Source organism: Apteryx rowi, unplaced genomic scaffold (assembly GCF_003343035.1).
Source record: "Apteryx rowi isolate R43461 unplaced genomic scaffold, aptRow1 scaffold_86, whole genome shotgun sequence".
Classification (NCBI taxonomy): Eukaryota; Metazoa; Chordata; class Aves; order Apterygiformes; family Apterygidae; genus Apteryx; species Apteryx rowi.
In genome coordinates this window covers 1091092-1116171 of record NW_020451160.1, presented here as the reverse complement: position 1 = coordinate 1116171, position 25080 = coordinate 1091092, and the positions used below count along the sequence as shown (strand labels likewise).

Below are 25080 nucleotides of genomic sequence, written 5' to 3'. Positions count from 1 at the left end.
AAAAATCAACTCCTTCTTGCTTCCCCTTATATAGAAGTGWTCCTCAAGTTAAAGGCTCCAAGCTGCTATGTGAAAGCATACAAAGGTGCATGTTCTTCCTTTGTACTCCCAGCCCTCTTTGTCTGCTTTGCTCCAGTAACTTTGTCCGATCCTCTCTCTGCAATTGCTAATTGGCCTGGCAGGGATATGAAGCAACTGAAAATAGCTTCATTCCCTTGGTGTGTGCACGTTGACAAGGGTCACAGAACAGAAAACTAGGGCAGAGTCCAGACTTGTGGCTTATTTTATTGATATGCCAGCCAGACGGCAGCCAGCAAATGGCACTTGCAAGTGCTGGTTGCTGTATTGCAAGTAGTTCTTTGCTAACCRGCGGTCTGAACACTGAATACTTGCTGCTTCCCAGAATGCAGGTGCAGTACTTGCCTGCCGGAGAGGAAATATTTGCATGTAACACTTCAGTGTGAGGCGGCAGTGGTTTTCTCAGTAAGCCCTGGATGCTTTTTGTTTTCCTTGAAATGATGTGGCATGCTTTTGTGGACAGTAGAGCTATAGGTGTGATCACAAGGATGGAAAAATCCTCCTCCTTTGAAGAAGGGAGGGTGGTACAGACTAGGGTAGTAGAGCCCAGCACGCAAAGGCCGGTCCTGTTGTCTCTAGGAAATGTGTGCATTGTTTGGATTGATTTGCAGAACCAGCTACTTCCTTGTTGGTTTGGATTTACCAGAAGTGTGTGTCCAAGCCCTGCGCTTCTGTGTGATTATTAAAAAAGAGAAGCAGGAGTTACTAACCAACTAAAAGACTCTTTTCTAAGACCACTCATAACATAATCTCATAATATCTCAATGATGTGTTTTATTTAAGAGACTATTCTTAAACAAGGCACCCAGATCCTTTGTTTTGGCCAGTGAAGATGTTTTATATAGACGGAAGGAGAGCAAATTTATGCCATATCAGATCAAGGGGGAGTTGAGATGGAAGAACAAGGATGTGAGCTCCAGAGTTGCTTCCTACCTCAGTTCTGTTAAAATGACAGTTTTGCTAAACTAAAATGTCCTAGTCCTCTGGTAATCTGCAGTTGTTCTTTATGCCTTCTGGCCTACTTAATGGTGGTCAGATTCAAGCTCAGCCCAGCAGCAGAGCCTTGTGGAAGATTTGATGTGTTTTTCAGCAAATGGAAGAATCATTACTGCAGGCTCCATTAGAGATTAGCTGGACAAAGCTCCTGGCAGATAAGAAYAGTGAGACAAATAGCTGTGGGTGACAGTCTGCGCCAACACCTGGTGGAATCCAGCTCCGTCAGCGTTTTCTGGAGGCTTGCCCAAAAGTGTGTCAGGTCTGTGATAATACTCTTACTCTGAGCTGCAGGGAACTTAATTCATCTACTGCTGACGGTTTGGGGAAAGTTAAACTACTGGGATTAGTTGCTGCACCATAAGAACCGCTTTCTGTTCCCCAGTTCTCCTTCTTTTAAGGGCAAATGCTGTCATGTGAATTTTGTGAATTTTATAGCTTTCTTGTCCTAAAGGGAGAGATATGGGGGAATTGACTGCTTCCCCTTCTATTTCCACAGATGGTGATGTGATAAGTGTAGCCAAGATCATCTCCACCTAGGTGACATTCTCCCCTGAGGAGCAATCCCCTTTTGCTGGACATGCTTACAGAACCACATAGCCATGGACCTGAAGGAGAAGTGTCAGGTAGGTCTCCTGATAAGAGTCATTTCCAACTTAAATTTTGAGTCCTTTTGTTTGTCTTTCATTATTTTGAATCAAGACTGACAATTTGGCGTTACTACTGACAATATGATCCACAGTTAGTACCAAAGTTGGGAGCTCTGTCATCTTCACACTCCTAGGGATGTACTTGCTTGTATCAGTAGATGGGATCTACCACTGGATGGCCCAGAGATGGCAGGATGATTAGTTCCATACTAGTCACCTCATGTTTTCTATCCCATCGATTAACAGCCAATGTGATGATAGCTAGGGATCTTCAAAACACTTAACAGACCTAGWGATCAGTAGGGGAGGAACCCTACCAGGTGCCAGGAAACAATGATGTGATTTCTTTATATTCTCATGAGTTGGCTGTGGATTTTAATGATTGCTTAGTTTTATATTAGGCGATGTTTGGGAAATTAATTTCTACCTGTTGAATTTACACATGGCTTGGCTCGTCAGGGCCCCAAAATTATTGTGCCTGAGAACTGTTTAAATGAGCTGTGTTCATCATGGATAAATGCTCACATTTCAGTTAGCACCCTTTACAGGAAATCACAGTGGAGGTGGGGGGCTGAATGGATCCTAGAAACAGAACTCCCATCCCTAGAATGAGTCCTTTGCAGGCTAGGACTGAGGCACCATCATAGAACAGCATAGGTGAAGTATATGTTGTCATCGTATGCTGTGTCTTTTGAGGATAAAGGTAGGGCTTCACTTCCCTGGACACTTAGCTTGTCCTTGTTTGAGAGGCTGAATTCACAAGAAGATTTTTTTAATAAAATATGGTAATAAAATCCGTTGAGTCCTGTTTTTCTGATGATCAGCATATGTATTTCTTGGGCAATTGTATGTCTTTCCAGGGAATGCTGCAGGATATCATTTCTAGAAAGTGCCAGATAAGTCTGTGTATTGTGTGGAAGAGCAATCTGTCTCTTGCTACCCTGCTGTGCTTTCAGCTTCAAAGAAAAAAAGAGAGAGATCTTCATGAATAGCTGCAATGGGAGCTAGAAAGACTTATCTGCTGTGATTCGCAGGAGACTATTAACCTGATACATGTTACTACTTCCCAAAAGTAAAATCCAGAATGATTGTGATCACTTAGGATCACTAACTGGCTACTTACTTTTCAGGTATATTCAGTAGCCACCTGAGTATTAAATGTATTTGTCACTCAGAAAAGTGAACTGGTACATGCCTTACTCTGGATCCCAGTCAGAAATGGGAGAGGTAGCTTGAGACTAGTGGAGGAGATCCAGCATCAAGAGGTGGTTTTGTTTGTTAGTATGAAGTACCTGTTAGATAATCACCTAGACACAGACCTGCTCTATAATACCAACACAGCAGTGTAAGTGATTTGGGAGGTGCTCAAAGTTTCACATCAGCTGTTGCACTTGCCTGCTAGACTTCTTATTTGCTGGGCCTGCTGTTCTGTACTGTGCCAGACCAGCAAGACTTGGGCTTACTCATGCCTGAGCCTCTCACCACTGGTATGCTCTGAGGACATGTTTGAACTATGTTGTTTTATGTACAATTGCTTTATGACTGTGGAGGTGACATTCCAATGAAGATAATTATCTATTTGTTCTGTTGTTAATAGCATCTTGGCTAAGCTGGTATTGATCATTTTAAGAGATGAAGCAATTATCATTCTGTGCAGAGGTGTGTTCTGAGTAGGATCTGAGAGCTCCAACATAGGCATTGCTGCAGCAGGTTATGGGGAGCTGTGGTATTCTGAAATCCTTGGCTCCTTTCCTGGCTTAACGAAGTTTCATAAAAATGAAAGGAAAAAATCACTGCGCTGTCTTCAGTAGCAATTAAAAAAACCCCGCTGATGAGCACTGCTGCATTTTACCACTTACTTTGCTTGGATTCTGAGAAAAGACTACGGTTTCATACTTGTTAGCAGTATATTATTTGATGTTGATTAATGAGCTTGCTCCTAATTTTTTTTCAACACTGCAGAACCGTGTTTCATCGCCTTTAAAGTGGAATCCGTCTTCCTTTCCAAAGTGAAGAACTTGGATGCCTATATGTTGATAAGGGAACAAATTAATCTGCTGTGTAACTTCAGTGATAAATCTGATGTGCTAGGTTTATTTTAAAATGCTAAGAATCAAATGAACCCCAAGTGAAAATAGCAGTCTGAAATCTAGTTGACAGCAATCTCTTTACCCTAGTATCTGTGTGTGATGAAGAGTTAGTGCCTCTGCAACACAAGACATGCTCTGAGCACAACCGCAGCACAGACATCTGTCACTCAGAAGGATAAGGGATTTGTCCTCTGGCTCCAGTCAGCTAATACAGTTCTGTTGTCAGAAATGACTGAGGATCAGGGTTTGTCAGGTGTAACGTAGGCTTCATTCCAATTTTTGCCAGAAACTAGACACTGCAGAGAAAGGCAGAGAGTGTCTCAGAAGCAGTGCCAAAACCCTCTTAAATTAAATGTGCTGGTATCTTGCTCTTTTCCCCTCTTCTTCTGACTTGTTCATTTTCTGTGTATTTTTTGAAATGAACTTAATATTGTGAAAGGTGCCAAAATCTCTGTTCCAAGACCACAAAGCATATACCAAGATAGCTTCACTGATTGCCACAGGACAATGTGAGACTCATGAGTTTGAGTGAGCTTAGATGTAGGCTGTATTAGATGTATTTAGATGTATTTAGATGTATTTAGATGTAGGCAACTCCATCTATTAAAAGTTATTGACATAATCTATACCACAATTACCAGCAACAGCTGAGCTGTATTATGCCCATGTAATTAGTGCAGCCTGGATACAGCGCTGTCCCTCATGGCCAGAGCCTGGAAATGTTCTCRTGGGGGCCTGTGCTGTACTCTGCGTAGCTCTAGTGCTGTTGGTCCTCAGCTATCTAGTTCCAGTATGTCTAACGAGCTGCAGTCCTGCCTTTGGACTGAAAACTAGCTAAATCCTCTGCCTCTTCTCATCTTGCCAGTTATCTCTGTTTTTTATTCCCTGCTGTGCAGTTTCTCTAAAACCTCAGCTCTTCTTCCAATGGCTTTTCCACACCAATCCTTCTTCCACAGACTTCTCTCTTCTATGCTGCAGTTTTTGTATGGGTCTCAGCCCCTTCCCTTTGCCTTTGTGCTCTGCCTTTCGCTCCAACCCACGGTTTTATCTTCAGATCTCAAGATTATAGCTCCGCTCTTTCAAATGCACAAATGCACAGCCAGATGCGATTTATGATACCAGCTGATACCAGAAGGAAGTTACACAGCACAAATTATTGCCCTACCCAAAACATTTTAGATGGTGGGATAAACAGGAAGAGGCAATTTGGTCCGTTTCCATTTGCGTTCATTACCAAAGCTGGAGTTCCAGAGCTAGGAGGAAGTCRTGTTGGGACCTCTTCACTGCATGAAGCACAAGGGTTGTTCCTAGACTTGCACTGTGACCACCCAGTTGTTCTATTCACAGTCATTTGAGTTTCCAGAAGGTATTTACGCGGAGCCGTGGGAAACAGTTCAGCAAGCACTGAGATAAGAAGGGGTTGATTCACATATGTTGTGTGAGGGTTTGCCCATTCTAACACCATCTCAGTGGTATTGGTCCTTTTTTTCTTACTTTTTTTCCTTGTGTTGAAGCAGGCAGGTAAGTTTATTTTCTTAGTAGGAAAAGAGAAGGGAAGGAAAAATTGTGCCCTTAGGACACCTTGTTCCTCTCTGCAGTTTGAAATTGTTGTCTAGGAAATAAAATGCCCTACAGAAAGATGAAGGAGATCTTTGCTTTTTCTCCCCCTGTTCTCTCACTCTCTGTTTCCCTTTAACTTTGGCTTTAAGAGATCTGTGAAATTACAYACCAATGTGTAACTCAGTGCCAGCACAGCGATGAGAAACAGTTCCTTCAGGGGTTGTCTTGGATCTACCCTACTTTGGGGTTATTGTAAATATTGGGAACTCTGATGTCTGCATTTCTGGCTTTAAATGCAGCGTATGGACTGTGCTGATTTAGGCATCTGAATCTCAGGGAAGGAAAGGAAATGAAAAGCTTGGCCAGGGACAGTAGGTGAGTACTGAGACATAGTCTTCAAAACTACATTAAGTGCTGGCACTGGAAGTCTTTGCAGTGTGTGTCTGTTCCTTTTTATACAGGCTGGGTCCTTGGCAAGCTATTGACRTGTTTCTTGACTGGGTCAGTTCTTTACCCCTTTCTATATGGTGTGAAAATAATTATTTTAATGATTGCTTTGCAGAACTGGGAGGCCCCAGACAGAATCAGGACAGCATTGGAGCAGGAGCTGTATAAGAGCCCACTTATAAAGACACTGTGCTTTCCTTTAACAACAAGAGGGAAGCGTTCTTGTAAAAGATGAGAACAAGAGAGAAGGATCATTTCTTCTTCGCCTCCGAGTACCTGTTTATTCCATTTCGTGTCGTTCTGTGCCAGCTCTGCTGAGGCGTTCCCTGTCCGCGCTAATCCTTTACCCTGTCCGTGCCGCTGCCCAGGTGTCAGTGAGCAGGGAGCCCCAGATACGGCACGCGGCTATGAATAATCTGCAYGCACCTTCTGTTTTAGCCTGTGTGACTCAGGATGTATGAGTATTTGATGCTGAGAGAGGCTTTTGCTGCTTTCTCCATTAAGAAGAGAAAAGGGAGGGAACACTTCGCGCTGGACCTGTAGCCATCTCAAATCATTTAAATAAGTTTTTTTTTTTTTAATTGAGCTTGAATCCAAAGCTGTGGAGTCATCTGGATGACTCTCCTAGATTTATGTAGGGGGATCAGGAGTCCTGGATCTCTTTGTCTCTATCTAGTCCTTTTTCCTGCTCAGGTTTTCCTTCTCCAGTAGTATATTTTATAGCACTTTGTCCTGTCTAATTTGCCGTCTGCTCTTCCACAGACCCCTGTCTGTCAGCATCATCCCTTGCTGTGCATGCATATGCACCTCTGCAGGCAGGGAACCCAGGGATTCTGGCTGTGTTGGTTCCATCTTATGAATGGATCGTTCTTACAGACAGCTGGTGCTATCTTGTGCAAACTTTCTTCTCTCTTCCCCCCCCCCCTTTTTTTTTCTGCTTTCTATCCCTCATCCCTCCCCCTATCTGCCGCCTCCTTGCTGGATCTGCAGCATGACTGGAAACAGGCTGAATTAATCAGCAGACTGGTGCTTCACTCTGCTGCTTCTGTCTCGTTCTCTGCAGCGCTGGGCTCTGCACGGTCTGGCTCGCTCTCCCTCTTTTGCTCTCTCATTTCTGGAGGGCAGCAGCAGTGGAAGTTGCTGTGGAAGTGGTGCAGGAATTTAGCCCAGATGCTCTTTAAGCAGGCTGATCTCTGGATCCCCCACCAAGGCAAATGCCGCAAAGTAAGTTTCTCTCCCTTAGCATTTAAATTCAAAATGGCTTTCCCCCTTTCCTTCCCCAGCCTCCATCCTGCCTCATGTGATGGTGCATGAAGGGCTTTGAGGTTCTAGGGAAAGAGGTTATGTCAGGAAACGAAGCAGGGAATGATAATTTTAGCTGGGGAATGTCTTGGTGTTRGAGGAGGTGGGGAAAGAAGCTCTGTATTGAACTGCAGATTTAATTCTAAAATCAAGTGGAGGGGCCAAACATGACTTTAGCTGCTGACTCCTGTTTTGCTGCCTCTCTGCTTCATGTCTCAAGTTTATCTGTTTCTTGTATGTGCTTTGATCTGTAGCTGTTGAACCTCCTTACCCTTTGAAATGTGTCTTACAGTGCACCTTTAGGCTGTGTCATAGTTTTAGTTCCCAAAGTCTTCAGATAAAGAAGTGGTGAATGGGAGGAAATAAATGGGGTGGAGGGAGGATGAAAGATGTGCTCAAGTTCCCTGGATTTCTGAGCATTGCTGGCCTCAGGAGGAGATTAACGTCCTCTGGAGTAAGCTCTGCACTGGCATAAAGCRTTGTACTTTGTGTTGAAGCCAGAATAAATATGGACCCCTAACTGCTTTCTGAACTTGGGGAAATACTGTAACTAGATAAAGTATGGTAATTAAAGCTTGACGATTGCATAGCACAGGTGAGCTTTAAAGCACTGCATAAACACTACCTCATCCTGSCAGCAGCCTGGTGGGGCAGGTAACTATGGTTGGGGATTTGCTGCTGCAAGGAGGACCAAAGAGACAGGCGAGGAGGGTGCAGTTCAAAACYGGGCTGTTACCTGGGGAGCCGGCTCCTCGCTCTGCTGTCGCACTGCCACTAGCTGAGCAAGGAAGAAAGCACCAAGCTTTGCATTAGCCGTGTGCAATGGTTGATCGTGGCTGTTGGCATCTAACACTGTGCTTTAGAGAGGGCGTAAAATTTGAATGTCACTGCCTAGATTAAAATGGACTCTGTTCACACCAAAATGYGGTGCTGATTCAGATGGCTGATTAGTGCTGCTCTGGCCAGGTCTCTCGGAGATCCTGGCTACCGCTGCTGTGTCTCTTTGCAGTGTAAGCCTGCAGGCCCTATTAGTGACGAAGGGCAGGGGGCCTTAATGTCCGCTTCCACGCTGGAGCCCCCGCAGGCACCCCGTTACCGAGCTGTGGGAGCTCTTTTATCCACACACTGGGGGAGGTCTGCGCTGCCTTTCATACCGGGGCTGCAGATGGAGGAAGGAGACAGTTGTTGACTGTCGCTCTGTCCATTAATTTGGGCACTGCTGTGCTGAAGGCTTTACTTGTTTCGTTTGATTTAAGACCACCCACAGCTAAACGGTGGTTGCCAAGCTTGTGTCAGGTGGCATTTAAACCAAGTTTAATAGCTGTGTTGGTTGTGCTTTCTGGTGCCTTTCCTTGCGCGTCCAGTTTTGAAGGCAGTGGTGCCCACAGAGGTGTGATGTGCTGGATGGAGATACTGAATCATGCAGATAGTCATGTGTTTCTTTTTTCTATGCTTTCCAGTAGTGTTCAGGTGGGTTGGTGAATATTATAATCTTCACAACGCCTCCAGTTGGTAGGGAGGTGGAAGTCCCATTAAAGAGGTGAGAAACTAAGGCACAGAGGAGTCTGCAATTTTCCCACTGTCATAGAGGAATCTGTGGCAGAAGTAGAGCAGAATTCGGGTGTCCTGAACAGTTAGTCCAGAGTCTTAAYCAAAAGATTATCCTGCTTTATTGAACGCGGAGTGCGAATGTGTGAGGGTGGAGGTTTCACGCAGTCTGGGTCACTGGACCAGCACTGTTGCCAGGAGTCAGGAATCAGACCTCTTTTCAGCAGTAACCAGGTGAGCACCCAGAAAGACAACAGATACGATTGGGTCCAAGGGCGTAGGGAGTAATGGGAAACTTGCCCAGAACGCCCTATCCATTGGCTTTGCCTGCTACGGCTCTATAATTTTGTACAACGAATATGCGATTGCAGGCAGTCTAAGCATTAACTCCRCAGCCGTGATAGGACAGAGCTGTAGCATACTGATGTATGATTTGTTTCAGAACAAAAATAAATCCCTTMCTAGCACTGGCTTGCAGTAAGAAATGTTGCCCCAAGAAACTGCGTGCTGTGGCRTCTGATGTCTGCCATCCTCTCTGACGGGAACAAAAAAGCTGTGGGTCATATTGTGCCTTATCCTAAGCAAGAATCTGACTTGCAGTACTGAATGCAAATGTATCTGGAGGAGTTACTCCTTCTCATGTGCTTTTGAAACTGTGAATAATGCCTGTATTTCAGGAGGTATGATCCCTGAAATAGATTAATAGCCTGCAAAATATCATTGGCAAATTAAAAACTACCTTCTTGTTCCTGCTAGAGGAATGCAAAATAGTTCTCAGAAAAAGGAAGAGCATTCTGCTGCCCTGTTTCTCTCCTCCAACTGTTTAAATCTCAAAAGCAATTGAATTGAAGTGTTAAGAAGAGGGGGGTCTAGTACGTGCAGCCTGGAACGAAGGAGAAACAATCTGATGGCTGCCTAGTAGGGGCTCTCCATACCTCTGCATCAGATAAGTGGAATTGTAGTCTATGCAAATTAAAGCTTCTAGTGAATCTTCCATTTTCTGTTCCCTTGTTTGCTTAAACAATCTTTTTAAAGGCAGTTGTATTTAATTGCACAGCACTCTTGGTGAAGAGCCCTTACTCTGCAAGAGACTGAATCCGCAGAGGACAGAGGATGTCTACCGCTTTGCTAGACTGAATCTACTTACATGTCTACAGAAGCAGTTGGGAGGGTGAATTTTATAAGGCAAAGTGTGTGTTTGTGCTCYAGTATTGTTTAAAAAATGTTTGGCAAATATGCTACAACAGCACATCTTGTATCAACACATACTGATGCAGCAAATAAATATGCTACTATGGATGTATAATGGTTGTATGAAAATATAAGGGGACTTCAATCTAATATAGTATTTTGTGCCATCTCTCACATGTATACATGCTGAACTCTACTTGTTTGCTCCTCTTGAAGGAGGGAGCAAGGCATCAATCTTTCATCAGTTAGCAGAGGGTGTGAGAATAGCTGATAAACTTTGAAGAAGGTTCTTGAATGGCTCCATGTATGAAAGAGCAGGATGGGAATTYCAGGAGGAGAGATCAGGAGCCAATGGTGATCGTCTGTTAGGATTAAGGTGGGCCACGGGAAGCAGACATGACTGGGTGGTGATGCTCRGGAACAACTCCACATTGTGGGAGGAAAATCGGAAGATAACCACTCTCCCTACCTTTCAGTCTGATAAGGCCCCTGCAGCTCATGAGGAAGGCAAAAGAAGTCTTTTTGCTGTGAGCCAGACAAAGCTATAGGTTTAAACAAGCTCCTGGATCAGCCTGTGCTGGGTATCTGCCAACTTATGTCCACATGTCAAACTATGGAGAGCCAAATGTGCTGAGAAGGCAAAGAAAAGACTACTGATTCTATGGTTCTGTTTCCTCCAGCCGTGAAATGCTTCTCATCTCCTTCCTGCAGAGCCAGACCAGCTCCTAAAATGGGGTGTTTGCTAAATCTAGCTCAGGTTCCCCCTCCCTGCTGTTTCTAGGCAAGCTAAACAGTAATTTAACATTTAGGATATTTACWGAAAGTGGAGGAAAGATGAACTCATTCACTCATCTTTTCAGCCTCCCTTCCATTGCCCTCCTCAGTACATTAGTTTCCTTTAGAAAATAAAATCACATTTACAAGAAATCTTCTGCACCGTGTGCTTTTTCCTTAATAGCTATACTGCAGATTACAGCTCCGTGAGAGATGCAGTGTCGTCTGTGAGGCAGAGGGTAGCAATCACCCTTGGCTTACCTGGCGTCCGTCACGCCTTGGCCTAGGACTGTCCTAGCCAGGGCCRGGGCAGGGTCAGCTCCAGAAGAGCCCTAAGTGCACTTACAGAGGCTCGAGCTCTCTCTAGGCCTCTTGGGGCAAAGGAAGAAATAGCTCCTTATTTTCTCCTCCGGATTTTTCTCTTTGGTCATGGGCAAAAGGAAAGTACAGCCTTTAAAAATGCCTCATGATATTCACACGGGGCTTGCTTTTACTGTAACCTGGAATTTATCATCTGTTTTTTTTCTTTTTTTATTCTTCAGAAGAAGCCTTATGCTAAATGTGCGTGGGTGGGTAGGAAGGTGTTGTCTAGCTGTTTCTGCTCTTACCTGAAAATCAGTGAGTTACTCTTCAGATGCAACTTTCCAATGCAAAGATGTGAATGTTGAGWTTTTTATTAATGAACTGACACCTCCGGTGAATGGCCTTCTTCACCCTGGGGTGCTCACCTCCCGTCTTGTGGCAGGAAACAAACCTGCAGCTGCTGAAAGGCTCAAAAGGTCCCTCTGGGCCAGCTTAAAGGCTTCTAGATCTGCTGTATAGAAAGATTTACTTTGGGGCTTTTGAAAAATGCCTCATTAGCAGTTGATGACTGAGGAAAGCATATCTTGTTGTGAAAACCTACAGCTGCCCCTTGCCAGGAGCTCAGGGTGGCTCTTCTCGCCTGTCCCTTTCATTTCATGCCCCCAAGCGCTGTCCCTCGTCGCTGACCTGCGGTAGGCTAGCCGAGTCTCTGCAGGCGTCTCCGCGGGTGGCCGCTCACTCGCGTTAGTGCAGCGGGTGTGTACCATGCCGGCTGTGTCCGCATGCTTTGCTTTATGCTCCAGGTTTTAAGTGTCTTCCCAAGACGTGTTTTTAACAATCCCTCTCCTTCCTTCCCAGCACTGCCGCATTTACCGCTTGCCCTTTCTCACTTACTACAGCCACCTTCCTTTGGGCACACCTGCCTTCGCCTTGCGTTGACTGATCCTATGGGAAAACAATAACTCCGGTGTAAAGATCGGAGCAGGTGTGCAAGTATTTCAGGAACCTTTGCGATTACCTTTGGATTTGCTCCCTTTTTCCTCTCACTGCCTACTGTGATATGACAGTTCTCTTTCTAGGCAGTGCGTGACTGTACTAGACATTGGCATAAAGCGCAGCTTTCCCCTCATTTCTTCTGCAGCTCCTTGATGTACCCGTTGGAACCAGCTCAGCGACGTCTAAGCAAACTTTGCTTTTCAGTTAAAGTCCCTGTTATTATTGCTRCCTTTCATTTTGTGTCTTTTATTTAGCTGACTGCTTTCCCTGTGTTAGAAACAATGAGCAAGTGTTTTTGTGGGTGCTTTCCTATGCCTCAAACAGGCAGCYGTCAGTGGAGAGGGACCCTGTGTTGCCACTTGCTCGGTGTGCTCCCCGGCCCTCCTGCTTGCAGCGCTCCCGCGGTACAGCGGCACGGCCGTTGCCRGCGATGCTGCCTGCCATCTTCTCCTCTGGGAGTTTTTGTGAGGCTCCTGTGTTTAGTCGTGCGCTGATGTTACCTGGGCTGCCTCCAAGAACAACACAGAACTGCTTCCTTTATTCCCTAAAACTGACACAGAGAATGAAAACTACAGCAGGATTATTTTTAGTTCTATAAAACTGCAGCTGAAGCGGCATTGCTAGAGTCTTCCTGGCCAGAATTTGCTGATTTGAATTTTCCCTGAGGTGTGTAGTAGATGGTAGTTTAGAGAGCAGCTATATGTGCCACTTCTTGACACTCATGTTGCAGTTTTGGTTTGGACCATYAATGCAAATGACGCTGAAGTGCAGGGTTAGCTTCCGTTGGATGCTCATCATGAAGACACTCAGTTATGGAACAGGAAGAAAAGAGCAGATCAGAACTGAGATGYGCTTGCAGAGCTGGGTGTGTGCATGCAGCTCCTGAAGAGCAGAGCTGCTGCAGTTTGAGACCGAGGTGGATGTGGCAGGGCTGGGGAGAGCTTGTGACTGCAATAGCAGGAAGAGCTGCAGCTCCTGCCTGAACTGTTTGCTGGGCTGTGTGTCACACTGGTGGGGACYGGAGGGGAAGCTTCCTGACTGCTTTGTGTTCAGTAGTTCTGTAAATAGCATGATACACCTGAGCATTTTTAAGGTGCAGGATATCCTATGTGGTATAACTAGTACCTTCAGGGTTTTTTTGTCGGCCCTTCTGCAAGTACTTCTTTGAGGTTTTCTGTTCTTTGCTCCATTGAGCAACATATTTTGTCAAATAACTTTGGATCCCTACTGATGCTGGCCTTGTGTACGCATCTAACTCACACATGAAACTGTCAGTTCAGTTTTCCAGTGGAGCAGCATTGCTTGTATATCTATCTACATCTGGAAAAAACTGCAACAGCAGGGTTATTTCTTGGCCCGGCAGTTCATCATTCACCTACAGCCCAGAGCCTGGAAATGAACAGCATGGAGTTCCTTAAGACACAGCTATGGCACAATATTAAAACATAAAAGGCAAACAAGAACTTTTATTGACCAGTACCATGATGTCTGTTGTAGCCCTCACATGGCCACCTGCCTGCTTTTTCTTGTTGATTCACTTACAGCGATCCAGTACCCACAATACCTCTCAGCAGTCTCTGTGATTTGAAAGGAAGGTAACTGCTTGCATTCTAGCCCCAGAAATGCAAGCATTTACCCTACTTTCTTGATGTCAGCAACTTATGGCAGTGTTGTCCAGATGGCACTCTCTTGGGATGCTTCCTTTCAGCCTGCTGCCTCTTCCCTGGACGATGAGGGAGCAGTGGTTTGGATGGCATGTGCTTCCTTCAAGTGCAAATGCCTCCCATGTATGTTCTCACAATTCAGCACTTCCTCTTGTAATAGGAGGAGCTGGTGTTGGAGTCATGTCTCCTCCTAAACTGATCTGTGACCTAGCACATAAATCTGGGAGCTTCCATGTCGAAGTAGCCACTGGGGTGGACTTCATAACCAAAATGCAGCCCCAGCAGCTGTGGGAATCAGACACTTCTTGTTTAGATTTGCAGATATTCTATTACCTAGCTGTTACTACTTTTAGCAAGAATCATTTTGTATCATTAAATTTCCAGCATAACTGTCTGTGTTCAATTGTTCCAGCTCAGGACTTGATGGGCCAAGCTCACAGTAAGTAAATCTGATTCTGAATAAAATGGGGTAGATGTGAAGATATCCCAGTTTTCTTCCTTGCAGCCAGGTGGTCTCTCCCTCTGGAGTGGCTTCCTGTTTGGAAATCTTACTCATCTACTTTGGCTAATCACCTCCTGGTCTTTACAAGTTGATAGCAGTTCAAGCCTGCGTAACCTCTGGGAGCTGAGCAGGCTTCCTTTGTATTGTCCCCAGTCTCTGCAGATCAGAATCTTGTTTTGCAGAAATGATTTGGTATTCTACTTTGATAGACTATTTATCTGGCACAGTCAGGACTGGTTTGTTTACCTGATGTTATCTAGGTGCTCTTAATTCCAGCCAGCAGTCTAAAGTTCACAGGAGGGAAGACAATTTCAGGGAAATGACAAGTTTGACTGGTCCTGATAAGTGAGGCATTCGCAATACGGTGCGCATCCAGCCACTAGGAACAAGCCCCAAAAGAAAAGCACTAAACAGTTTGTTTTTCTGGCTCTCTAGGATGAGATGACCTCAAGTTTGGGCCTTACCACAGAGAAAGCCCTCACGATCCTGAGAGACCAGTTGTCAGCACTGCTGGAGGGGCATCAGAAGGAACGGAAAAAAGTGACTTCCTGGAAGGTGAGACACCAAATAGCACARGGATGGGCACTCAGTCTCCCGTTCTCAGAGTAAAGCTGAGGAYTGACTGAAGGTTGGCTGCATTCCCTTCCAGACTGCTGCTGCAGAATTTCTGGCTATAGAACTGCTAACGTCTTTGGGACCAAAGCAAGGAATTATCCAAGGGTGTACTTCTCTCAGCTCTGCTCTACTGGAGGCTGGAGCTCTACAGGAACTTAGCTTCAACTCTGAGGGACCTAAGGGCTTCAACAGGCTGCAACTGCATTTGAAAAGTGGTCTTGATAGCAGAAAGCCCTTGAGCCACTCGTGGCAGTGTGCATTGGGGGTCTATATCAGGTGGAGAGAAAGAACTGTGAGGCTCAACAGAGTCTCCCCTTGCCCCACCATGTCTGACTGACTTGTGAATACAAAGTGGTAGTGTTTATTCACAATAATTAAATGTTAAAAATCTTCCTCTCTGGGTCAGTGACAATAGGGCAGTCTGGCACAGAAGCCTTTTTATTCTTTCAAGCAAGAGTAAAGCAGACAGTGTTTGCCCAGACTCCCCAGCCGAGGAACCATGAGCACTCGGATAGCTGATCTGGGAAGCTCTGTATCGTTTTGAGAGATTTTGCAAAGTTGTGTTAGCTGCTGCCCTCACCCTTTTGCACTCAGCTTTTTTAAAGACCTGTCTCTGTATTTCATGAATGTTGATTCTCTGCTGCTCTCCTGTTGTAGGAGGTGTGGAGGAGCAGTTTTCTGTACCATGGTAACCGTTGCTCCTGTTTCCACTGGCCTGGTGCATCTCTGATGCTTCTGGCAGTGCTGTTGCTGCTGTGCTGCTATGGAAGCCAGCCACAGGGGAGGTAAGCAAAACATCCTTTACTGGTTGACTGAAACAAGGTGGTAGTTTTATATCCTCTCAGCACTGTGTGTGGCTGATTATCGGTGTTGTCCCTCATTCTGTCTAGACATTAGCATATTCACACTGATACTCTGTCCCTATCAGTCTCTCTCACAAAACTTCRGCAAATTTAATGCTGCTTCCAAATGGATCCATGGAGTGTTCTAGGGAGAGAATGAGATTTTTCTTCCTTTTCTTTCTTCTGTCCCTAGATCTTACAAAATTGTAAGGTATTAGAATAGTCAGGAAGGATTTTGATACTGAATTGGAGAAGTTTGTGGTTCATAGGAGAAGGAACTGTGCTGTCGCATGAGCCATAGCTTGCCTTGATTGTATTTTGTAAGGGTATTTTTGAATTGAGACAGGTTCTTTGGAACTTCTCTTGTGGCATTATCCTAAAGAAGGAGCATGATCGTAGCTCYCCTGCTATTCTTTTTTAGATATAAGTCTGTGGGATATAAGAATAAACAACTGAGCAGGTGTGCATTTATCTCTGTGGGTGGCTGGCAGTGTATTCTGCTCATATATTCAAACCTCATCTGCTTTCTGGTTTCTTTTCTTCTGCTGTGCAAAGCCAAGGTGCTGAGATAGTTAATGCACTGGCACTCTTCCTCCTTCTCCTCTTGGATCTCTTCATGATTGGGCGTCAAGAGAGGCTGAAGTGCAGAGAGGTGGAGAGGAGACTTCAGACAATCATTGATAAGATAAATGGTGAGGTCTTATTCATTTGTCTCTCATTTGCATTTTGGATTTTCCCCCCGTTGGATTTTTCTCCAAACCTGATCACATATGTTACTGAGTTTACTAGTCTTGCCCTATGTTACACAGAAACAGGCTGTGAGAATTGTGCTCTACTTATGCCTGTCCTTCAGAATAGTTATTTTGAGCTGTCATGTGGCCATGTGCTTCCAATCTGTATGTTATCAGGTAGGCGTCTGTTATGTCTGTGCTTTGGAGTAATTCGAATCCTGAGTATCTTACAAAAATATCTGCCTTCCAGAAGATGAGAGAAGAATACGTGGGGTTGTACCACAACATAGAACAGAAGGAAATAAATTGCTGTATTGAGCATCTTCTCAGCAGGGGCCTGTGAACCTGAGGAGGCAGTTTATTTCAGCATGGCAGTTTTAAGGACAGCCTTTAGCCTTTCCATTGTACAAGTATGTACTTAAGGTTATAAAATGACCGTGTTTAGTTGTTTATACAGGGTGGAGAAGGAGGGGAAGAGCCATCCAGGAGAAATGGAGAAATTGTAGAAGATCATGGGAATGGACCGATATTAGGACTGGAGGGCTCATAGCCGCTGTAGGATGTAGCGTGATTGGCCCCTCCAGAACTGTTATCACTTAATTCTTTCATACTATGTGCTTTCAGATACACTTGTCAAAGAGGTGAAATGGCCAGACTCCATGTACCCTGACCTTCACATGCCTTATGCCCCATCTTGGTCCCTTCATTGGGCCTACAGGGATGGTCATCTTGTCAATCTGCCTGTGAGCCTGTTAGTAGAAGGAGATGTCATTGCTTTGAGGCCAGGCCAGGAGTCATTTGCTTCTCTGAGAGGGATTAAGGTAACTCACTTGTCTTATTTCCCTGACCTGTGACAATGAAAGATATATTTCCCGGAATTTTCTTGCTAATACTCTAATTTCCAGTGTACAGCTTATTGGTGTAATTAATTTCTTCTCATCTTGAAAATGGTTTGAAAGTCCAGCTTAGCTCAGTTACAAGATCTATGGAAAGAYGATAGACTTTGCTGCAAGAGGAAGATGGGCAAAAGTTTAAAGCTTGAAATTTACCRCTGTTCTTTATTTTAACTTTCACTCCAAATGCACTCCAAAGATATGCTTTGTCACTGCTCAAGGCTTACAAGCATTTCATTTTGTCTCATGTTTGAAGCAACAGTTTAGCTAATGAATTTTTGAGAGCTGAGAGAGTGAACTGCGACAAATGCGTGTTGTGTCACTTGCACTGGGAGGGATCCTGCTGGACTAAACCACCAGTCCCTTGCAGCAGGGTTCCACTGAGGCCCCAACCGTGCAGCCTTCGGGCCCTCTGACTTTTATTCTAGGATGATGAGCACATTGTTCTGGAGCCAGGAGATCTTTTTCCACCTTTCTCACCTCCACCCTCCCCAAGAGGAGAAGTGAAGAAGGGACCTCAGAATCCTCAGCTGTATCGTCTCTTCCGTGTCTTGAAGACCCCAATAATTGATAATGTCAGGTGAGTTAAATACTGTGCACAACGCCTGCACAGCTTGTCTTGGTCCTTGCTGCTGCCTTGTGTCAGAAAAGAATAAGATTTTACCAGTCCAGGACAGGGATTTTCAAATATACTGTGGTGTGCCTTCTCTGTTATCGAGGAAGGCTAGAGCTGTCTTCACTTGCCCTCCATAGCTGGGATGTCAGGCTGATACATAAAGATATGCTCAGTAGTTCTGTTTAGCTCATTACCTTCTACCTAAATTTGGACAATGGCAGGGAGGTCACAGATTTCATGCATTTGATGGCTAGAAATATGCGTGACCCCAGSTGAGATTGTTTTAAATCTATGTCAGACATTGAGACTGAGGACAAAGATTAATTCTTCAGTCAGGGGCATCTTCTGTAACTCAAGGGCCAGGACYCTGGCTCTGTAGAGAAAAATAATCTGGAACGATAGCTTTTCCCTTTTGAAAATGCTGCTGCTCTAAGGAGTGGGTCTTGTTGGGAAATGCTAGTTCTGGTAGCAAACAAACAAGGAATGAGCTGTGGAGGCACTGTTATACAATCACTGTATCCGTTTCAGCAGGAATGGAAAACACATTTTTGGAAAACAAGAGGAAGATGTTCTCTTTCTTAAAACTATTGAATCTTCAGCTGTTAATAGTTAGAGCAGTAAATGGCCTCCACAGAGGATAATGGGCTTCCCACTGGAGTATGTATAATCAGTGACATGACACCCTTTTGTTAACTGGAGAAGTGGATATCTGAATGTCCTCTCAGACTACCGGTACACACTGAGGGATGGAGCCCTCCTACAAGTGAGGGAAGAGACCTGGGAAGGCTGATCGACRGTACTGCAAATTTACCATTGCAAGTGCAAAGCTGTTATTACAGAATTTGACTGCTCTTTTGGAGGTTCCCCCTCACAGCATAGGGTGAATACAATATTCTAATCAGGTCTGCTAAGAGGATTATATAGGAGGAAAGTGCAGGATTAGGATCTTGTTGACTGCTGACATCCCTAGCTCTTTTTCATTTTTCAGGTGGTGTCTGGAAATGGCTTTGTCACGTCCTGTGACAGCCTTGGATAATGAGAGATTCACTGTACAGTCAGTAATGCTGAAGTATGCTGTCCCCATTGTACTGGTAGGTTTCATTTCAAGCATCTGTTGTCGAGTATAGCTATGCTTTGTCAATAAAGGTGAAGAATTTGCAGCCATCAACAAGAAATTGTGGTCAGGCAGTAACTCATGCAACTGGCTCTGTACGTTGGATAGTTCAGTGGAGCGAAGATGCTGAGCCATCATCATCTAACAGTGAGAGTGGAGGGAGGCACTGCAGCAGCAAAACAACTGTATCTTCTAAACTTTCCCAGGGCTGGGAAAGTTTCAAGGGAGTGAAAAAATCCTTCTCTGCAAGCACTGGTAGTTTGCTGACAGTGTCCCCTCTGTTTGAATGGCAGGTTGGCTTCTTGATCACCAATGCTGTGCGCTTCATTTTCCAAGCTCCTGGAATTGCTTCTTGGCAGTACACTCTTCTTCAGTTACAGGTAAAGGAATGCTTTGAGCTCCACTACACTTCTCCTCCCCAAAGCACCACTGTGGCTAGTTCCCTCCATCAGCAACTTGCTCCATGCTATGGGAGCATCCTCTGCATGTCGTTCCTTGTGCATGCTGGGTCCAGGTGTTCTGGAGCAGGACAACATTCCACCCCTGCCATTCCACCTAGGCAGCCCTTGAAGTTATTTGCTCTACATGTATATAAATTATATGTGTGTGTGTGTATATATATATATATGTATGTATGTATATTTTGCTTTTAAACTTTAAGAGTTTCTGCCAAATTCAGCATGAAAAGCARCAACAAGTTGGTGTGATTTGTTCATGTCCTCCTTCATTACAATCCCCTAAGGGTGTGTGTGTCTCCCCTTCTGTGCTTCTCTGGGTCTCAGTTTTCAGTGTTTTGCAAGGTGTCTCCTTCCTTTCTGCCATTGCCTTTTACCCATCCTCTCACCGTGGTGGAAGAGAGGTCATGTGACAGGCCTGACTCCCTGTTGTCTCTGTGCTTGCTGGTGATCGGGAATGKTTTTTCAGGTGAATGGTGTCCTGCCCATCCTTCCATTGCTCTTTCCTGTCCTGTGGATTCTTGCTACAGCCTTTGGAGAAGCCAGAGTCTTGGCCCAGATGAGCAAGGCCTCATCCACCTCACTGGTAGGTATCTGTCCACATCAAGCTGTTGCAGAGGGAAGGGGTGGGGGATGTGAAGGGCACATGAGTGTGTGAAATGAGCACAATGAATTCARCAGGTGAATCCACATAATCATAAAAACTTGTTGAATTTTTGGGTATCCCACCTACTCCCTCTTCCTGGAGCACAGTGTGGCTTATTCTTGGTCAGATGTTTCAGTTTTTTCAGTCTAGCTACAAATGTCCCAAAGGTAATAGGAAGCTCCAGTGGTTCAGTAAGTTTGTTCAAGGCAGGTGCTTATCAGCTAAATGTAATCTGTTAGAGGGCTCTGCATGGAGGTAAATTCCATGTGGTGTCTATAAGTAGGGAGCATTTAGCTGCTGAGAAGGAATGGGTTACATGAGATCCTCTGCAGTCCTCTCTTATGACCTGTGGGCTGAGCAGCCTTTTCCTGAGTTCTGGGGCTTGGCTTGCAGGCATGGCCTTTGCTGTGGGTCAGGGAGTAAGAGGAATTTCTGATGGTTTTGGTGGTTTGAGGGGTGGAGGTCAGAAGTCTGGTGGGTGTGTGATCCCAAAGTGACTCCACTGGCAGGTATTCGAAGTCTCTTGTTGTCTCCCAGTGCAGAGGAGAGGTGCACCATGGTGTGTTTGTCTCCTCTGCTGACTTCTATTATGCCTGGGCTTGGACACAATTTCTCTCTCCTTTTTGTCCTTCCTTGACCTGTGTGGCCCTGGGTCTTTGTTTTCTATTCTTTTCCCTATAGGTTACACATAACTCTCCCTGAGTGTCCTGGGAGGGAGACAGATGTTACCATCATCAGTGACATCTCTTTGCCCCTACACCATCTCTTTTCAGTGATTTCTCCTCTTTGCCTTCCCACCTATTCTCAGCATCACTTGATTTCTCTCCTTGAAACCTTCCTCTTTGTCCTCACACCTTGCTCTTTGGCAGGGAAAAAACAGAGCTCCTTGGCTTCCCTGCTTCATCATTCTCAACATCTCCATTTGCCTTGTCACTCACACTTGCACCTCCCTTTTGTTCTTTCCTATCTTCTTCTTTCTCTCCATGTATGTTCAGGCAGCTCACCCTGTCCACCCAGCTCATTCTCTGTGACATCTCAGACATGATCCTTCCTCCTTGTCCCTGCAGAACAACCGTTGTGATGTGCCTTGGTCTTTCTCCCTCTGATTAGGGCAGTCCTCTCTTGGCCTCTCTATTTCACACCTTCCTTCCCTCTACTCCGTTCCGAATGTAGCAGGTAAGACCCTCTTCCTCTCCAACCACTTGACCTGTGTGACTCTCCTGTCCACCTTCTGCCCCCTCCCATCATCTTCAAGCTGTTTGATTTCCAGATTTTTAAGGCCATAGGAGACCCTTGTGGCTGATTAGTCAGAGATCCTGCATGACAAACCAGTGGCCCCCAAAGGAGCCCCTGCCTCAAGTGCCATTACTAGGACTGAAATACAGCAGCATTCCTTCTAGAAAGGAATTTGATGTTTGTTTGAAAATGTTCAGTACTGCCTTTGATAGGTTGTTTCAGTAATTGTTTACCTTCGCTGTTAAAAATGTACACTCTATTTTAGTGTGAATTTTTGTAGTATCTGATTTCCAACCTTGGATCTTTTTACATCCTTTGTCCTAGATTTAAGAGCATCTCAATCAAATTTCTGGTGTGTGGGTAGCTACTCACATTCCCTGTACAGTCTCTTTGATAAAGTAAACAGTTTAAGCACCTTGAGTCGCTATAAGCATAYTTTCCAACCCTCTAATCTTTCTCTTCGCTTTCCTCTGAGCTTTCTGCAATGTTTCAGGATCACTGCAGAATTATGAGTCTCCAAAAAAGACAAAATATTCCATAACAGTGTGCTTGTGCTGAATTTCGGAATAATTTGGACTCTCTACTCCATGTTCCCCTATTAATGCAACAAAAGATCACATAGATCTTTTAGCCATTGTTTTAAATGACCAGGCTTCATTCAGCTGATTGTCTACAGYGGCCTCCAAGTCCTCACCAGAGTTACTGCTTTCTAAGACAGAGCCCTCATCCTGTAAACTCRACCTTCATCTTTGCTCCTACATAGGCAACCTTATGTTTGGAGCTGGTGGTATGCATGGTTTTTGCTTGTTTACCTAGCAATCCATGTTGTTCTGTAGCAGTGATCTGTTCTCTTTATTATTTGACACTGCCCCCAATCTTTGTATGGTTTACAATCTGTATCAATAATGATTTTGTTTTCTGCTTGACCTAGTAGCACATCGAAAATGATTCCTCAGTTTCTATTCCATTTGCAGATAGCACAATTTCTAATCTATTTAATGTGGGCCCTATTGCTCTTGTATTACTCTGTTTTTTGTTAGGAAACCAGTTAGAGCATTTTGTACCAAGTCAAAGTACCAAGTATTCTACATCAAAACCATTATTTTTATCAGTCTAATTTGTAATTTTGTCAAAAATGGTATCACAATAGTTTGACAAGATTTATTACTAATATACTCGTGTTGTTTGGCGCTGGTTATGTTATTCTACTTCTGTTCTTTTAATTGAGTCTCATATCAGCTTCTCTGTTATTCTGTCTGAAATCTAAGTCTGTCTGGGGTCCTGTAGTAACTTGGTTTGTTCTCCTTATCCTTTTTAGGCATTGGCACAACATTAATTTTCTTCCAGTGCACTGGGACTTAACCCGTGCTTCAAGCCTTGTTCAAAATCAGTAATAACAGTCAGAAAGTTGTCTAGACCTGCTGATTTAAAAATATTTAGTTTCAGTAGCTAGTATTAGAATGGAAAATATTTTACAGTTATCATATGGTATATCACTGAGTATGGAATAGCAATATTTATTTAACATGTCTGCCTTGCCTGCAATATCGTTTACAATTTCACTATCTTCATCAAGCAGTGGACTGGTATTAATTAGCCACTGGTATACTTTTTCTTATTTTTATGTTAATTTTTATTTCTATTTTCAYTTCCACTCAAAACCAGACTTTTTTATTTTTACTATGGAATCGTAGCTTTTTAAAAATTTAATAAAATTTTGTTAATAAATAAGTTCCCAATTATCCTTCACAGTTTTCTGTTTAAATTATTTCTATCAGATTTGTCTTGACTTCTTTCAGTTTTGTTAAACCAATCCTGTGTAAAGTACCATAGCGGTGCATTATTATTTGGGATATTGTTTTGTTTCATACAAATGTAATTGCCATGTCCACTTATCCTAAGAAGCTACTTGAATTTAAACTGATTCTCAAAATTGCATCTTCTATGGAATTCCTTTGTGCTGGGTGCCCAATTTTTGAGTTGGTGAATTTCTCACTGTAATTCCAGGAGCCCTGGGGTAGTGCCCTGCTGTAAATCATTTCTTTTTGTTTCCTATTCATAGCCCATTCATGTCACCTCATTCCTCTGTATCCRTTGTGTTCCAGATACCCACTTTTCCAACCCTTTTCTTTAAGCTGTCTTTTTTTAACAGACACATATATCTTAAATCCAGATCAGTCACTACTGGCTCTTTCTGTCTTAAAATAACCATTTAGAAAGAGCCTCCTCCTGGTCTAATAGCTATTATTTTCTCTCTAGACATTTAGGTGAGGACTGTGTCTTCATTCTGTGATGTACAGCGCCAAGCACTTTGCTTGTGCTTCACAAATAGATAATGACATAGTCCTTTGCTTTAATAGATTATGCTGGTCTGTCCCAGCACAGCAATTCCCACAGAGCAGGACTCGTGCTTTCTTCTCTCTGGAAAGCACAATATTTAGGGAGGGATGATCCTCATGCCACATTTCTGAGCACAATTATAGTAACTGGTCTCTTCTCTTGCTGCAGCTTGCTAAGTTTTCAGAGGACACTCTCAGCAGCTACACAGAGATGGTATCTTCTCAGGTACTATTATTATGAATTGTTTTTTTCCATCTTCACTGCAGAACGTCATGATATCCTTTTCCTTTCTCTCTGATCTCCTGCTTGTTCCTAAACCCTTTTGCTTATGCCAGTTGTCCATTGTCACTTATTTGCTGCTTTAATTTGCTATGCATACAGGTTGCATGTCTTTCTCCTACACCTTCCCATGTAAAAGCTGCTCTACTGACCAGAGATTGAGGTAACTTTGATACTGAGTCCAGCTTTACTCTTCTGAATATTGCAAATGGTTTGAAATCAGCCTTTTCTGTCCTGAAGTGCCTCTCAAGTCCTGCTGTTCAGAGCTGTTACAGGAATGAACAGCTGAGCTGTTTTTCGGTGTTAAATGGGAGTGATTTGAGCTGACCTTCCTGGCTGAAAAGATCTGCTTCTTTCCTCTGTACCTAAGCAACATTTTTGCTTGCAAGAAACAGTCTGGTTTAAACAAGAACGTTTGTCTTCTGGTTGTAGCTCATGACTGTTCTGCATTTGAGCATTTGACTATACCAGCCCTTAGCATCTAAGGAGCTAGATATAATGAGCTTTGGGGGAAGTGCTCTACAGCGATAGTGTTCCAGAATGGCAGCTGAAAAGCAGTAAAACAACATAACAATGCAGACCTGGTTTTGCTGGCTTTAGGAGTGCACAGAGAAAAACATATAGCTCTGGTGCTTGGATTGATTCCTGCCATCCAGACTCTCTCTGAAACATTTTCATGTGGAAGTTGAAGTGCCACCATGATTTTCTAATTTTGCAAAATTTCCCCTTCTTTCAGATTTTTGCCACATTGATTATAATTAAATTGTAATGATGCAGTAGTCAGGACACCCTGGCTTTATTTCCAACATTGACACTGCCTCAGTAAGTAACTTCGGGCAAATCACTTCATCACAGTGACTCAGTTTAACCAATTTGCAGCATGGTGATCATAAGCTTAGGGGAAGGCCTCAAACCCTTTTATMCAAGGAAATGAGAGTTCTGTTAGGAAAAAATACTGAGAGGTAACAACTGATTCACCCCAAATGAAATCCCTTCAGAATTCCCTTCTGCGTTTCTAGAAAGACAAAGATGGCTCCAGCAGATTCTCAATTCAGCAATTAGACAGTCTCTTAGCATTCTTTTGAGAGGGGAAGAAATGCCTTTCCCTTGAGAAAATCAACACCCCACCAGTTAACGGGTTCTCACAGAGACAGACCTTTATCTTGCAGTGTATCACTGTGTTGAACCTGAAAGCAGGTAATTCCATACTCCATT

The 25080-nt window shown here is 44.0% G+C and overlaps 1 protein-coding gene across 9 annotated transcripts in view; it reads left to right on the top strand.

Annotated features, from left to right (window-relative positions):
• The first annotated feature begins 1042 nt into the window (after positions 1–1042).
• Positions 1043–25080, top strand: part of TMEM94 (transmembrane protein 94) — a 45437-nt gene continuing 21399 nt past the window's right edge. For 3 of the 9 annotated variants that reach the window (XM_026090401.1, XM_026090400.1, XM_026090399.1), the window contains exons 1-11: positions 1059–1333; positions 1571–1697; positions 14534–14653; positions 15371–15498; positions 16111–16247; positions 16911–17107; positions 17608–17759; positions 18784–18886; positions 19203–19289; positions 19834–19950; positions 23755–23811. In XM_026090401.1, the coding sequence (XP_025946186.1) occupies positions 1674–1697; positions 14534–14653; positions 15371–15498; positions 16111–16247; positions 16911–17107; positions 17608–17759; positions 18784–18886; positions 19203–19289; positions 19834–19950; positions 23755–23811 (1122 nt within the window). In that variant the 5' untranslated portion in view covers positions 1059–1333; positions 1571–1673. Of the gene's footprint in view, positions 1334–1570; positions 1698–14533; positions 14654–15370; positions 15499–16110; positions 16248–16910; positions 17108–17607; positions 17760–18783; positions 18887–19202; positions 19290–19833; positions 19951–23754; positions 23812–25080 lie in introns of all 9 variants that reach the window. The other 6 variants (XM_026090406.1, XM_026090404.1, XM_026090407.1 and 3 more) reach the window with 5 other exon arrangements.